General features: G+C 43.4%; 1 protein-coding gene across 7 annotated transcripts in view; it reads right to left on the bottom strand.

Moving 5' to 3' along the window:
• LOC127453763 (protein FAM131B-like) overlaps nucleotides 1-16,076 on the bottom strand; it is a 64,837-nt gene that overhangs the window by 11,902 nt on the left and 36,859 nt on the right. For 2 of the 7 annotated variants that reach the window (XM_051720437.1, XM_051720440.1), the window contains exons 3-6: nucleotides 8,140-8,175; nucleotides 7,615-7,720; nucleotides 4,771-4,995; nucleotides 3,395-3,535 (exon numbers count right to left, since the gene is read on the bottom strand). In XM_051720437.1, coding sequence (XP_051576397.1) covers nucleotides 3,395-3,535; nucleotides 4,771-4,995; nucleotides 7,615-7,720; nucleotides 8,140-8,175 — 508 coding nt within the window. Of the gene's footprint in view, nucleotides 1-3,394; nucleotides 3,536-4,770; nucleotides 4,996-7,614; nucleotides 7,721-8,139; nucleotides 10,234-16,076 lie in introns of those variants that run through there. The other 5 variants (XM_051720434.1, XM_051720435.1, XM_051720436.1 and 2 more) reach the window with 5 other exon arrangements.

Below are 16,076 nucleotides of genomic sequence, written 5' to 3'. Positions count from 1 at the left end.
ACTCCTGGACCTGGTTCTCGGACCTCACACTCCTCGTGACAGCCCCTCCCTGGTGAATTCCCCTGAGGAAGGACCTTCTTTCTCAGGGACGGGGCACCATCTGGCACCCACGCCCAGACCTCTGGAGCCTCCATGTCTGGCCCTTGGAATGGACGTGGAAGACCTAACTCTACGAGGCAGCTATATGCCCTGAAGTGGCGTTTGTTCGAGAATTGGTGTTCTTCCCGAGGCGAAGACCCCCAGAGATGCGCAGTCGGGTCAGGGCTTTCCTTCCTGCAGGAGAGGCTGGAGGGGCGGCTGACCCCCTCCACCTTGAAGGTGTATGTGGCCGCCATAGCGGCACACCATGACGCAGTGGAGGGTAATCCCTAGGGAAGCACGACCTGATCGTCAGGTTCCTGAGAGGTGCCAGGAGGCTGAATCCTCCTAGGTCGCGCCTCTTCCCCTCATGGGATCTCTCCATGGTCCTTCTGGGCCTTCGGAGAGTCCCGTTTGAGCCTATAGAGTCAGTCAAGCTGAAAGCCCTCTCCTTGAAGATGGCCCTCCTTACCGCGCTCACCTCCATAAAGAGGGTTGGGGACCTGCAGGCGTTCTCCGTCGGCAACACCTGCCTGGAGTTTGGTCCGGAGGACTCTCACGTGGTCCTGAGACCCCGACTGGGCTATGTGCCCAAGGTTCCCACGACCCTTTTAGGGATCGGGTGGTGAGCCTGCAAGCGCTGCCCTGGGAGGAGGCAGACCCAGCCTTATCGTTGCTGTGTCCGGTGCGTGCTTTGCGCACATATTTGAATCACACGCAGAGCTTTAGATGCTCTGAGCAGATCTTAGTATGCTTTGGCAGACAGCAGAAAGGGAACGCTGTCTCCAAACAGAGCCTTGCCCACTGGATCGTGGATGCCATCGTGCTGGCATACCAGGCCCAGGCCGTGCCTGCCCCTTTGGGAATATGAGCACACTCTATGAGGAGTGTGGCATCCTCGTGGGCACTGGCCAATGGCACCTCTCTAGCAGACATCTGCAGGGCAGCGGGTTGGGCAACACCCAATACCTTCGCTAGATTTTATAATCTCCGGGTTGAGCCGGTTTCGTCCTGTGTATTGTCAGGTATGAACAGGTAAGTGTGCAGGACAGCTGGCCGGGTGTATTGCTTACATACAGCGCCTTTCCCCTCCATGAGGCGAGGACATGCACTCTTTTCTCCCATGCGAGTTCACAAGTCTGTGAACCCTGGATGTCTTTCCTCCCTAGCCCTGTGGCTGGCAAATTCGGTGGAGGAATTCCTAGCCAGACCCATTACGTGTGCTAGCGTGCCCTGTACTGGGGTAGGTGCTCCACAGGCACCGGTTACCTCCGGTAGCCCCCTGTGATTTATTTTCCGCAGTACAGTCTCCCTGTCGGTCGACCCGCATCTCCCTTGGGCAGAGCCCCTACGGGCAGGACCTACCACCGCGCCTCTTCCGTGTGCAGCTGGTGAGCCCACATGATGTATTTGCCACATGTTAACCTCCCCTTCGGGCAGGATGTGGTCTCAGCGGTGTCTTTTCCCCCTGAAAGAATAGGAAGGGAAAAGAACTCCTTCCCCGGAGCAAATAATAGCGTTAGATGGCCCCAGCTGAATTTAAATACTCTGTGGAGAGAAAAAACATAGAGAGAAAAGGCTGTGGCTGGTGTGGTCTGCTCCCATACTAGTTATGTCTCTTCCACCCCCCCCCCCCCCAGGGATGTGGGGAACTACATGACATCTTTTGGGGCATTGGGGGAGGCTATGTGCAGACCAGTGCACCTGCTATTACGCATGCAGCAGCTTGCTTGCACCTGTTGTGGCGTTTTGTATAGGGACCCCTAGTGTCACTACATCAACACAACGTTGAGTGAGTGACAGATAGGGAACGTCGTAACCTCCGTTCCCTGATGGAGGGAATGAGACGTTGTGTCCCTCTTGCCACAATGCTGTACTACCCGCTGAAATGTCCGGGACCCTGTCTCGGCTCCTCAGCACAAAACCTGAATGAGTGGTTGCGAGCCAGCTCCTTTTATACCCGTATGTCTGGGGGAGTGGCATGCAAATTCAACTCGCCAATTCTCATTGGCCTTTTCTCAAAGATCAGAGGTGTTTGGGGCTCCCAAGAGCAACCCCTAGTGTCACTACATCGACACAACGTCTCGTTCCCTCCATCAGGGAATGGAGGTTACGACAGTAACCAAGATGTTTTCTCTATATAACTAATTTTTATCTTCTCTATCTTCTGCTATTTACCTCTCACTACTTTCACACTCTTGCACATGATGTGGTACTGGAAATGAGTCTACAGTCTCATATTCTTTGATTAGTGGTACATCCATTTCAGATGTTGAAAAAACTACCATCTGGATTTCCTATTGCCTTTATAGTGTGAGACTGCGAACGTTTCTTGATCAGAGATTTGTTAACACTCTGGCTTAGCATTTCACATTATTGATACAATCACGTCTGTAACATGTCAACTGATGGCTTTCGTTGTTCTGAGATCTCATTTGAGACTGTAAGGCTGTACTGAACTGTTCTGTGGATTAGTTTCTCTTCTCCTGAGAATCACGGGTCCCTGACCTTTAGTTATTCATTTATTCAAATCTCAGTGCATGCTGAATTCCAAATCAGCTGCAATATAGCACTCCCTCACTCTCTTGGGGGCTTTCAACTGAGAGCTTTGTTCTTAGAGGAACCCCTTAGCTTAAATAAAGGAAAAACAAAATAAATATAGTTGGGGATATTAACCATATTAATTAATTCATTTTAATTCCTTAAATTTATATTTTCTATACCTAGTCTTTGATCTAAGATGGAAAGATGGGCTTAAAGTAAATTGTTGAAAATAAAAGAGCATTTAATTGCCTGAATAGTAACAGCACTCATTAGGCATCACACTGTGACAGGGATATTGTTAAATTGCCTGTACTGCTAACTTTTAAGCCTTAAAGTCAATGTGAATTGTTATTTGCAACACATTTTACTTATGTAATGTGAAAACAGGATATTCAGTGAGGAAAAAAAAAGGACGAGAATTGATTTTATCCATCAGGAATTTATTAGATAGTGAAAAGTGGGCGTTACATACCAGAAAGGAGCCAGACTGAATGAGAGTTTGTTAAAACAGTGCCTAAATAGCTATTTGGCTGTTGGTAATGTCAGCAGAAAAGGGAAGTAATTTCAGAGGCAGAGCAAGTTATTACATTTTGATTGAAGATTATGAAGACATAATGCTTTTTTTTAGAATAACATGCACTAAATAAGACCAGGAAAGTGTATTAAGAGAGTAAAAAGGGTCCATTTGGATTTTATGTTGACATTACACAAAGCAGGGAGCTGTAGTTATTTGGGCCTACAGTGTATGCATGCTGGGAAATGTAGTCAGTACCTCGGCTGGTGATGCTCTCCTGGTTGGCTTCACTCAGGTGGGCTATGCTCCCCTGGTTAGATCCAATGCTTGTGCTCTCTCCATCCATAGAGGTCCAGGCCAACAAAGTCGCCTCGGAGATGGCAAACTGCTGAAGCACTCCTGATAGGATTCAAATTCAGAAGTCAAGACTGATTATTGTTGTCCAGTACAAACTTCAAAACTTCCTAGTTTAGCTATGTTTAAAATTTTACAGGTAAGTATAAGACTTAGAATAACGATTACTTTTGCATGACATTGTGATCCCATTGTCTGTCTCAATGAGACATTTAACACATTTTTACTTGCTATTTTGAAAGTAGCAGCATTTCCACTGTCAACATTTCAAAAATATCCACTTTTTCTCTTTATTTGATCAAAATGATGACATCACATCATCACTCACTACCTCTAATACCACCTGTCCTCAGACCAAACTCAATACTTAATATATATTAAAATAGCCTGTACCTGTATATTAATCTTTAGAAAAACAGAAATATACATTAAAAAATAATAATAATATGTTTTGTTTTGTCCCTGTATGTAAGAATAAGTGCACTGAACCAAGAGTAAGAGAAGTAGAGGGTTTTTACGTCATCATTTTTTTTCATCAATTCATCAAAGCCAGAAATTGTGTCCAGGAATTAAAGTCAGTAATGGACATACTCAAAGACACATAGAAATTTGAAACCTTGATTTCCATCAGTTACTAAATCCTAATCTCTTTCACCTGGCTGTGGAAATGCTATGAATTAGAATCATCATTTCGGATATGATATCATGAATAAGAGATGGCGACAAACATCCTAGCCACATTCCCGGCATTCTCATCATCACAAATAAAGCATGATTTACTATCCTATACTAAATACCAAACAGACTGCCAACTCAACACAGTACAGTAGGCAGTCTATAGGCTTATTGTATTAACTATACATTATTCTTAATTTATCAGACACTTCCTTGCTCAAAGTAGTTACATTGTTTTTACTACAGGGACAATCAGTCTGGTGCACAACGTGGTTAAGTGCCTTGCTCAAGGGTACAATGGTGATAGCTCATGAGTCGAACCATCTGGGTTTTAACCAAGGGGTCAAGTTTTGGCTGGTTAGCATGGCCCAGTTAGCCCCTTCTGGTACATGGTGTAACTACACCATCTAGACCCAAATAGCATTCTTTCTTTATTGACTGCCATTCAAAAGTAGCCGTGTATTCTTACAACATATTTTTTTTTGCAAGCAACATATTTTAGTGTGTAAAAAGACAGTAGATATACCTTTGAGCCCTAGAGTTGTTATGTGTCTCTCATTTTCTCTTTATCTGTCTTATTAGCTCTGTCTGTATCTGCCTCTCACCTGCAGCGAAGCGAGCCTCCTTCTCTCCGTCGCTTAGATCACTGTATGCGTCATTCTCCAGCTTGCGCTCACGTTGGAGGTGCAGACTGGAGGTGCGTCCTGCTACCCTGCCCCCCACGCCCACCGTCTGCATGCCCCAGCTCTGCCACTCAATCATATGAGCCACGCGTCCCTGGGCCATCGCTGTCGGCTTTGTCACCTTGTCCTTCATAGACCGAGACACTCCTGAATTGGACAGACAGACAGACGGGTGGATGAAGGGACAAAAAAGTAAGTGTGTGGGAGAGACATACTGCTCAGAAACTGGGGAGGATGGGTGGATGTAACATGAGCAAATGAAGATAAATGAGTAAAAATTGGGAATAGATTAGCGTAGTAGTGGTTCTCAACTGGTGGGCTGTGACCCAAAACTGGATTGCAGGTCTATTCTGATTGGGTCGCAGACAGCAAGGTAAAAACAATGCTAAATGCTAAATAAGAAAACGCAACTAATCAGATGATCATGCATAGTTAGGATAGCAAAATAAATAGGATTTACTTTAAAGGAAAAAGTGGAAATGCTTCTATATCTTTTGATGTTAACATCAAAGGCTGTAGATGCGATCAAACTCTATGGTACTTTGGCACAAATGAATCTGTTACTTCATAGGAGCTAGCCAAATAAAGCAGAAGCAAACATGAACTGGTTGTATTACATGCCATCTTGCTTAAAAACTATGTAATATTAAAGAAAATGTGGCCCAGACTACATTAAACTACGGAAGCACTGAACTGCAAGGTGAAAAAAAAATCACTAGGTCATTTTTTTTAGGTGTCTTAGTGTCTTCCGGAGCCTATGTCCTACAATTTTTCAGTCAAAAAATTGAGAGAAAAACAAATCTGAGAGAAATGTTTTTCTTTCTTTTTTCTTTTTTTTTTTTTTTTGTAAAAATAAAATAAAAAATTCAGAGAGAGAGTGAGAGAGAGAGAGGAAAAAATTTAGAGAAAAATATTTTTTTGCTCGAGAATTATTATTATTATTTTTGTTTTTATTTATGCCTAGGACATAGGCTCAGGCAGGCACTAAGACACGAAGAATATTTTCACCTAGTGATTTTTTTTCCACCTTGTGGTTCAGGGTTTCCGTATTAAACACTTGTTCACTTGCAACAAGGATAAACATGGTTTGAGTCACAATGTGTTTTGTGTGGTGAATTATTGGCTGCCAATAGCAAAAGAAAATAAAAATAAAAAAAAAAACATTGAAAATCCAGAGACATTTAGAAACCAAAACACTCAAACCGTAAAGACTAGACTTATACAGTATTTGATCCAGTGTTTATTACTTGTATTAGACCGGTTAATCACACTTCTGCTGTTGTTTATGCATTAAAAAAATATAAAATGTTCAGAAATGTCATGTTAATAATTTTGCATATTCTTGGATCTATGCTTGTCATATGGAAAGATTAATACATTTAAATGTTTTACATTTCTCAAGGACATTTTTGTTTACTTTATATACTGTATGTCAGATTTTGTTTCATTTTTGTTTGTTTGAAATGCCAGTGACTTCAATAATTAGAGGTAGATGATGATGGAATGGAAAAATAAACAAAAATGTTTTAGCAAAGATGGGTATGGAAAAAGGAATGAGGTTTGTCTTATTGCAGTGACATCTCTCCACACTACTGAAGATCTACACACAGACTGTCTCGTTCTGTAAATGATTTCTTCTATTTGTTCAAGCTTATGCAGTTACTGCAATTCACTAAATCCTGGACTGAACTGGATTTAGTTTTAAGTGACTAAAACGATCTGTTTTATTACTGAAGTATATTATGTGTGGAGCTAAGAAACTAAGGGGGAACAAACTAAACAATACTACCTGAGTAGATTATATATTTTACAATTGCATTAGTGCAAACTTACAGAGCTAATTCAGACAACTGACAAGCTCTTCAGTGATGTCTAATGAAATGATAAACATGAATTCTTTAAGTTCAAGTAGAGGATCTGCAAAACAGAGAAAGCTACACACTGCACTGCACCTCACTGCACATTACAGCAGTACAAAAACACACAAACAAGAGTCTGAGACAACAATATTACAAAACAACACACTGACTGATCTTCACACTTCACCCCACAAGCACTTTACATTAAAAAACCTACATCTCCCATCAACCACCACTTAGGATTAAATGACAAGCCACGTGACAATCAATGTTATTATTGTTAATGAAAACTAAAACTTAATAAAGCATTTTCATTTACTGAAATAAACATAACTGGAAAAACTGTAACTAAACTAACATACATTTTCATTACTTCAAATCTAACTAAATTAAAAAATGACCACAAGTTAATTATAAATTTAGTTTTTGACAAAGTATATTATTTAATTTTTAACTTTTACAACCTGCCTTCATTAAACATGAAAATGTCACTAGATAGAAATAATACTAGTTGGCCCCGAGAAAACAAACAGTGTTAAATATTAACTTTGACAGCCATAATACTAAAACTAAAATACAATTTAAATAACCTGAAAAGTAATCTGACAAACTAAGATAAAACTAACAATCAGAGTAAAAAACGAACAAAAAATTTAATTGAAATTAAAACTAAATTCAAAATTCAAAACTATAATTACCTTGATGACAATACACTGTAGAAAGTGTATCGATTAATTTTCAGGGATCCACTATTCGGATCTTGGTATTTCACCAATGACATGAGCCATTGGCGAGTGGTGTACATGGAAAAGGAAAACCCACAAGGGTCCATGTTGGCTCCAACTCCTCCAGCTCAGTCTGGAACCAACATGGGGTCAGTTTACCATTTCACAGGACAGACACACACCTGACACACCTGTCAGAGAGGACTTAGCCAGAGCACCGATTCCATAGGCGTTGGAGTTTCTCTTCTTCAGCCGAGGGAGGATAGAGGTTGTGTCCTCCATGGACAGCTGAAATGAAGAAAGGCATTCAAGAGAGAAGAATGGAAAGTTGATGAAGAAATAGATGGAGCAGGAGGAGATTTGAAATGCAAAATTTTGTGTGTGGAATTTTATGAAAAGAAAAGAGGTGATGAGAGAAGTTTAGATAGAACGTTAGCACAGTGGCTGCAAGAGGTTATAAACACTACATTTCCCATGTAGCAGCCTGTGTCTTAAAATCCATTTGTATGATGGGAAGTGTAATCTTTTTTCAATTATGTCTGTAATCATTTCTAACTACTATGGCACACAAACAAGTCACTGCAAAAGTGACAGATCAAAAGAAGGAATGGGGTGTGAGATAGGAGAAATCTACTGTGAATCAGAGGAAGGTAACAAAAGGAAAGAAAAGGAAAGAAAAATGGAGGAATGAGATTCACAACACTTACATTGATTCCATCCCATGAAAAGTCTGTTCGGCCATGCTGAGAGAGAGAGGAAGGAGGGATGGGAAGAGAAAGGAATGGGGAGAGACAGAGTTGGGGAAAGAGAAGAAAAGAGCAAGAAAGACGGCCACAGAGAAAGGAGGAGAGAGAGAGGGGGATTGTGACAGAACAAGGCATTTTAAAAAACATGTGAAGTAGAAATAAAAAAGAACAGAGAGGAAATCAAATCCTGAGAAACCCATTCATTGCCCAGAATAAGAGAGAGGTGGAATAAAGCAGTGATTCATTCTGTTTGTTGTTGATATATTACATATTTTTTCTTCTTGTAATTGGCTCTTGAGGGCTATCTGTAACAGAGTGTGATGGTGGCAAGGAAATGTTTTTCATTTGGGTTCGTTCTGAGCAAAAACTGTATTTTTTCGTTCTGGTTCAGAAGTTCTGCAGCATCCTTTGAAAAGTTTACTGGTTAGAACAAAATAAAAGAACAGTTAATAACGTTCTTTTAAAAATGACAGTACTCTACACTAAGGGGTGGGTGACATACCAGTTGAGGTGTTGCCAGATCTCACAAGAGAAACAAGCAACATGGTCAGGAAAAACAAGGCTAAAATAAGCCACTTGCTTTTTTTTTTTTTTTTGTTTTTTTTTGTTTTTTTGTGATGCATACAGTTAATTAACAGTTAAGTAAAATTTTTATTAAAGATCTGATTCTGAGACAAAACCCAGCAGCATCAAATCTGTATTAATGCATCATATCTAACAATAATACAGTGAAGACTTGGAAACAACTGAGAAATGTAATTTTTACCTCTAATAATGTTTTGTATCTGGATTAGTCGTGCATGTATATGTAGTAATTATACATAGTTGTTAAAAAGGTCTTCATTCAGAGAATGCGACATCCACAACGGGCAGTTAAGTAAAGAAATGTGTGATGCAGCAGTTTCCTTCAGGATCAAAGCACATGTTTCATTTTCTTTAACCTCTAGTTTCATGAAAAAATTATCTGAACAAAATTAATCGGTTATAACTGGTTACCAGCTCTTAAAAATAACGTTTCACTCCGGAACAACTGAAAATCACTTTGTTCTGGTTTTTGGTTACGTTCTGCTAAAAATTTCGTTCTTTTTCGGTTTTCGTTTTCGTTCCTTGAACCGTTTTAGTCCCTGCAAGGGAAACTTGATTTTCACATTTTCTGAAGGTTTTAGCATGTTGCTATGAAGTTGTTAGGGAGTTCTGGGTGATTGCTATTTACAAGGTTAAATTCATAGGTTTAAATGCTTAAAAAAAGTAATAGTACACCTCTCCTCAACAAGCTACATGATTTGATGCATCATTCATTTTTGTAGAACAGTGCAGGGCGAATTACATGTCAAAGTTTAAAGGAATATTCTGGGTTCAATACAAGTTAAGCTCAATCAACAGCATTTGTGGCATAATATTGATTACCAAAAAAATTAATTTTGACTCGTCCTGCCTTTTCTTAAGCAAAAATTAGGCACAATGGAAGTGAATGGAGCCAATTTTTGGAGGGTTTGAAGGCAGAAATGTGAAGCTTATAATTTTATAAAAGCACTTACATTAATTCTTCTGTTAAAACTTGTGTATTATTTGAGCTGTAAAGATGATTAAATTGCAGTTTTTACAGTCGTTTTGGGGTTTACGACAAACAAAGTTGTAAAATTGGCTATAACTTTACACAGAAAAGGTTAGTAAGTGATTTTATCATGATAAAACCATGTTAGTGCACATATTGTTTATGTCTTGTGTCTATACTTTTGAAACAGTGAGTATTTTAATGTTTACGGATCTGCCCCATTCACTTCCATTATAAGTGCCTAGATTTTTGCTTTTATTACAGAAAAAGAGGGATAAGTCGGAATTAACAACCTAGTCTAATAGAATCAACATTACTATAACTACATTTTTGAAAACTGAGTTTTACATGCCGCGTTCTACGTTTCGCCGCAATTTCCTGGTGTTTAAATTAACACTAGAGCTGCTACAACAACTGTGCGTTCCCTATCTGTCACTCACTCGACGTTGTGTCGATGTAGTGACACTAGTGGTCACTCTTGGGAGCCCCAAACACCTCTGCTTTTTTGAAAAAAGGCCAATGATAATTGGCGAGTGGCATTTGCATGCCACTCCCCCGGAAATACGGGTATAAAAGGAGCTGGTATGCAACTACTCATTCAGATTTTCTCTTCGGAGCCGAGCGGTTCTATTCATTGAAACTGAATTCATCCGCGAAGTTCATTCTGCTGGATTCTACAGCGCATTTCAGCGGCTTCTCCCCCTCTGCACCCGTGGAGTGCAGAAAACGCTCCTGGGCGCTTCGGCAGATCAACTAAAAGAGTATATTCTAAAAAGAGTATATTTTCTTTCTAAAAGAGCTGCACACACGGAATGTCTTTTTAAAGATGCCTTTCCGTTTGTGTGTTATTCCTGGTTGCGGTTGTTATCTCTCGGCTTCTGACGGCCACGATCACTGTCTTACGTGTCTCGGCGCTGCCCACACAGAGACATCGTTCGTGGATGGGTCTTGTCCTCATTGCGAGAACAGGACCATGGCAACTTTGCAGTCGCAGCTTGCATTCGTTTGAAAGCAAGCCACCCCAGCGGCTCCCCGCCTCGGTCCTTCTACCTACGGGTATGAGGCCACGCCGGTTAGCACTGGGGGCGATTTGGGGACCTCAATGGGACCACCTCTGCCGGGTAACCCCCCACGGACCTCCCATTCCCCAGCACGCTCGCTTGCTCTGGTCGGGCGCTTGGACGAGATCGCCGGCTTGTCTCAGGGAGAGTTCGACCTCTCGTTCGGAGCCTGGGAAGAAGACGAGTTATCGAGCACAGCATCGGATAGCGGGCTCGTCCAGTCGGACGCAGAGGCTTCGACTGGGCTTCCTCCTCAGTGGAGGGCGAGAAAGCTGCAACATTGCATGCGGAGATTGCTACCCATCTGTGCAAGGGCGCAATAGAACCTGTCCCTCCAGCCGAGATGAAGAAAGGGTTCTACAGCTCTTACTTCATCGTACCGAAGAAAGGCGGTGGGTTGAGACCAATCCTGGACCTGCGAGTACTGAACCGGGCTTTGCACAGATTCTTGTTCAAGATGCTAACGCAAAAACGCATTCTAGCGAGCGTCCAGCATCAAGATTGGTTCGCGGCAGCCCATGCCCCGCTAAGGGAAGTTGGCGTCCGCATCCTCAACTATCTTGACGACTGGCTAATCCTAGCTACTCTTGAGAGTTGCTGTGCGCACACAGGGACCTCGTGCTCCGGCACCTCAGCCGACTGGGGCTTCGGGTCAACTGGGAAAAGAGCAAGCTCTCCTCAGTTCAGAGCATCTCTTTTCTCGGTTTGGAGTTGGACTCAGTCTCGATGACAGCGCGCCTCACGAATGAGCGCGCGCAGTCAGTGCTGAACTGCCTGAAGGCGTTCAGACGGAGAACAACGGTTCCACTGAAACTTTTTCAGAGGCTCCTGGGGCATATGGCATCCTCAGCGGCAGCCACACCACTCGGGTTGATGCATATGAGACCGCTTCAGCACTGGCTTCAGACTCGAGTCCCGAGATGGGCATGGCACCGTGGGACACATCGCGTTACCATCACGCCGATCTGTCACCACCTCTTCAGCGCTTGGACCGACCTTGCATTTCTACAGGCAGGGATTCCCCTAGAGCAGGTCTCCAGGCACGTCGTGGTTACAACAGATGCTTCCAAGACAGGATGGGGCGCCGTATGCAACAGGCACACAGCCGCCGGCTCCTGGACTGACCCGCGGCTGCGTTGGCACATCAACTGCCTAGAGTTGTTGGCAGTACTGCTCGACCTGCGGAGGTTTTGGCCGTTGATCCAGGGCAAGCACATGTTGGTCCGGATGGACAACACAGCGACGATAGCGTACATCAACCATCAAGGCGGTCTACACTCCCGTTGCATGTCACAACTCGCCCGCCATCTCCTCCTCTGGAGTCAGCAGCGCTTCAAGTCGCTACAAGCCACTCACATCCCGGGCGATCTCAACACCGCAGTGGATGCGCGGTCACGTCAGGTTACCCTCAGGGGAGAGTGGAGACTCCACCCTCAGGTGGTCCAGCTGATTTGAAGTTGATTTGGTCGAGCACAGGTAGACCTGTTTGCTTCCTGGGAATCCTCCCACTGCCCGCTTTGGTATGCCCTGACCGAGGCACCCCTCGGTTTAGAGGCGCTGGCACACAGCTGGCCCCCTGGACTACGCAAATATGCATTTCCCCCAGTGAGCCTTCTTGCACAGACCCTGTGCAAGGTCAGGGAGGACAAGGAGCAGATCATCCTAGTAGCACCCGCGGTGGTAGACACGATCACTCAGGCTAGGGCTCCCTCTACGAGGCACCTGTATGCCTTGAAGTGCCGTCTGTTCGCTTAGTGGTGTTCTTCCCGACGCGAAGACCTCCAGAGATGTATGGTCAGATCAGTGCTTTCCTTCCTGCAGAAGAGGCTGGAGGGGCGGCTGTCCTCCTCCACCCCGAAGGTGTATGTAGCCGCTACTTTGGCTCATCATGATGCAGTAGATTGTAAGTATTTGGGGAAGTACGACTTGATCATCAAGTTCCTGAGAGGCGCTAGGAGGTTGAATCCCTCCAGACCACGCCTCGTCCCCTCATGGGACCTCTCTGTAGTCCTTCAGGGTCTACAGGGAGCTCCCTTTGAGCCCTTGGAGTCAGTTGAGCTTAAGGCACTCTCTTTGAAGACTGCCCTCCTGACTGCGCTCACTTCCATCAAAAGGATAGGAGACCTGCAGGTGTTCTCTGTCAGTGAATCATGCCTTGAGTTCAGTCCGGGTTACTCTCGTGTGATCCTGAGACCCCGACCGGGCTATGTGCCCAAGGTTCCCATGACCCCTTTTAGGGATCAGGTGGTGAACCTGCAAGCGCTGCCCCAGGAGGAGGCAGACTCAGCCTTGGCGTTGCTGTGTCCGGTGCAAGCGTTACACATCTATTTGGATCACATGCAGAGCCTTAGAAGCTCCGAGCAGCTCTTTGTTTGCTTTGGTGGACAGCGGAAAGAAAGCGTTGTCTCCAAACAGAGGATTGCCCACTGGGTCATTGACGCAATTGCGATGGCATATCAGGCTCAGGACGAGTCATCCCCTGCGGGGTTACGAGCCCACTCCACTAGGAGTGTGGCGGCCTCCTGGGCCCTGGCCAGTGGCGCCTCTTTGGCAGACATCTGCAGAGCAGCGGACACCTTTGCGAGGTTCTACAATCTCCGGGTTGAGCCGGTCTCGTCCCGTGTATTGCAGGCACAAGCAGGTAAGTTCCAGGACAACTGGCCGGGTGTACCAATTGCGCATAGTGCCTTTCCCCTCCCTTGAGGTGAAGACGTACGCTTTTGACTCCCAGTTGTGTTCACAGACTGTGATCCCTGGATGACTTTCCTCCTTAGCCCTCTGGCAGCTGAGTTTGCGGAGAAACACGCTGACCAGCCCAGTTCGTGCGCTAATGAGTCCCTGTACTGAGGTAGGTGCTCTACATGTGCTGGTTCCCTGAAAGCGACCCCATGTGATATCTTCCGCAAAATCATTTCCCTGGTGGCAAACTGCGTCTTCCTTGGGCAGAGGCCCCTCTCGCCATGCTCTGTAGAAACTCCTCCCCCTTCAGATAGGACCTACCATGGGACCTCTCCACATGACATACTTCCGACAAGACTCGGTAAGACCATGTGACATATTCCACTCAAAATACCCCCCCCCCACACTCTTTTTGGGTGGGGTGTGGTCACCGCTGTGTAATAAGGGGACACTTATGGCTCCTAGTCAGTTAACAAATTCCACTCTTTTTGGGGAGAAAAGAGAGGGAAAAGAGGCCTCGGCTGGGCTAGCCTGTCCCTATAGTTGGGCAGTCGACTTGTTCCTGATGGACCGTTCGATGCTCATAAGAGCGTTGGGTGAGGTTACGTGACGGCCTGGTGCGCTGGCTACAAGGCACACAGCAGTCTGCCCGTCACACACCGCCAGTTCACGTAACACAGTTCAGCTAGTTGTGGCATTTTGTATAGGGACCCCTAGTGTCACTACATCGACACAACGTCGAGTGAGTGACAGATAGGGAACGTCCTGGTTACTTTCGTAACCTCCGGATGTTTTATTTACTTTCACACTTTTACTATAACGCATCATTATATTTACACACTTATTCCAATTTGATTAGCTTGCGCAGTAGCTCACCTGATAGAGTGTTGGACTTTGGACTCAGAAGACAGTGGCTCAAGTCCAACCAAAAACATAAGCTGACATGTGAGATGAAAGTGTCATAGAAGCGACACCAAATTAAGAGTTAGTTAATTTGTTGCTTCAGGAAATTAGATTTTTATGTCACAGTTGCTTTTAGTACACTATTTTTTAGGTTTAGGCATAGGCTAAGGGTAAGGATGTCTGTTTTGTTTACCTCTCATTTACTTTTTACTTTTTAGGCACTTGGTTAGGTTTAGGTTAAAGTTTTAGGTTAGGGAGGTACGTTTTACTCATAAAAACCTCCATCTAGCATTTCACTGGGAAACTTCAGAGAAACATGTAATGAAGCATATAATTTTGTTTTGCAAAAATGTTGTCACAGTCACATAATTGTTATGAGATAAGGCTAGAAAATAATTTTTGTGGTAATAAACATTATGCCACAAATGCTATCGGTTGAGCTTAACTCACATTGAACCCCCAAAATAAACTTTAATACTTTGGGTTAGGGATTTGTTTAAATCCCTTAACCTAAGTGTAAGCAATAGTCATAGTGATGCCTCCCCTAGCAAGCACCATTGATAAAAAAATACTTCAAGGATTTGGCAGACAGACACTGGAGCACTCTAGAAAGCTATTTCTACAGTATACCCACATGAAAAACTATGCTTTTACACCCACTGAGTAGATGTCATGAGCAAAGCTTGTGCTGTGAGCAAGACTAATTCTACGTATTCAAACTGTGAGACAGTGTAACTGATGTACAATATGATATAACAACAACACTGACACAGTAATGAAGACAGCAAATACAGGGAGCAACTGCAGTCTTGTCATTTTGAAGATGTAAACTTGTGCATTGAGTGAATGTTCGTGTTAATGGGCGAGTTCACCCAAAATGAAAATTCTGTCATCAGAACATTTTACCTAGCATCTCCATATGTATTCCACAGATGTAAGAAAGTCATACTGGTTTGGAACAACATGAGAGTGAGTAAATGGTGACATAATTTAAATTTTTGGGTGAGCTGTCCCTTTAAGATTGCTGTAATATAGTACAGTGAAGATGATTATTATATTTACCAGTGTTCATGGTAAAAAAAAAAAAAGAAAATACACAAGACAGAGAGGTTCAGGTGCAGGTCAGTTCCAGAGAGCTGTGTTTACTTGCTATTACAGAGATGTTAAGTATTTCTGGTACAAAAGCCTGTTGGTGTTTCACCTATTTGACAGGAGCATATCTTGGGTTGTGGTGCTCGGGGGTGATAGTCTCTCAGTACTGACATGGTAATTACTGAATCAAATGCTGAGTAATGTGGTCTGGAGTCAAAACAACATTGAAGTTATTTGAGCTTCTTCTAAAGAGCCACAAATGTGGTAAATGAGGACAAATGAATCTTGGAATGTTCTTGGAAAACTTTGGATAAATACAACAAATTGCCCATTGTTTCAACTAAGTCTGCTTGCTAAGGCTGTCAAATTAAAATTCTAAATTTATTTGCCAAATTTTGGATGAAAATGTATATTAGAATAATCATATGAGTTTTGGATATGTGCCAAGCACTGATGATGACTTAAATTTTGGGGCTAAAACAGACACAGTACAACGAATAAAACAGAATGTGGCTGTCTTGATAAACGTTTCAAAGGTTGAATTTCTTTTTAAATGGACACAGCGTCTAAAAAATGACGGAAGCATTCGGAGTCTTTGGCGGTTGTGT

Source organism: Myxocyprinus asiaticus, chromosome 16 (genome assembly GCF_019703515.2).
Source record: "Myxocyprinus asiaticus isolate MX2 ecotype Aquarium Trade chromosome 16, UBuf_Myxa_2, whole genome shotgun sequence".
Lineage (NCBI taxonomy): Eukaryota > Metazoa > Chordata > Actinopteri > Cypriniformes > Catostomidae > Myxocyprinus > Myxocyprinus asiaticus.
This window is presented reverse-complemented; position numbering and strand designations above follow the sequence as displayed.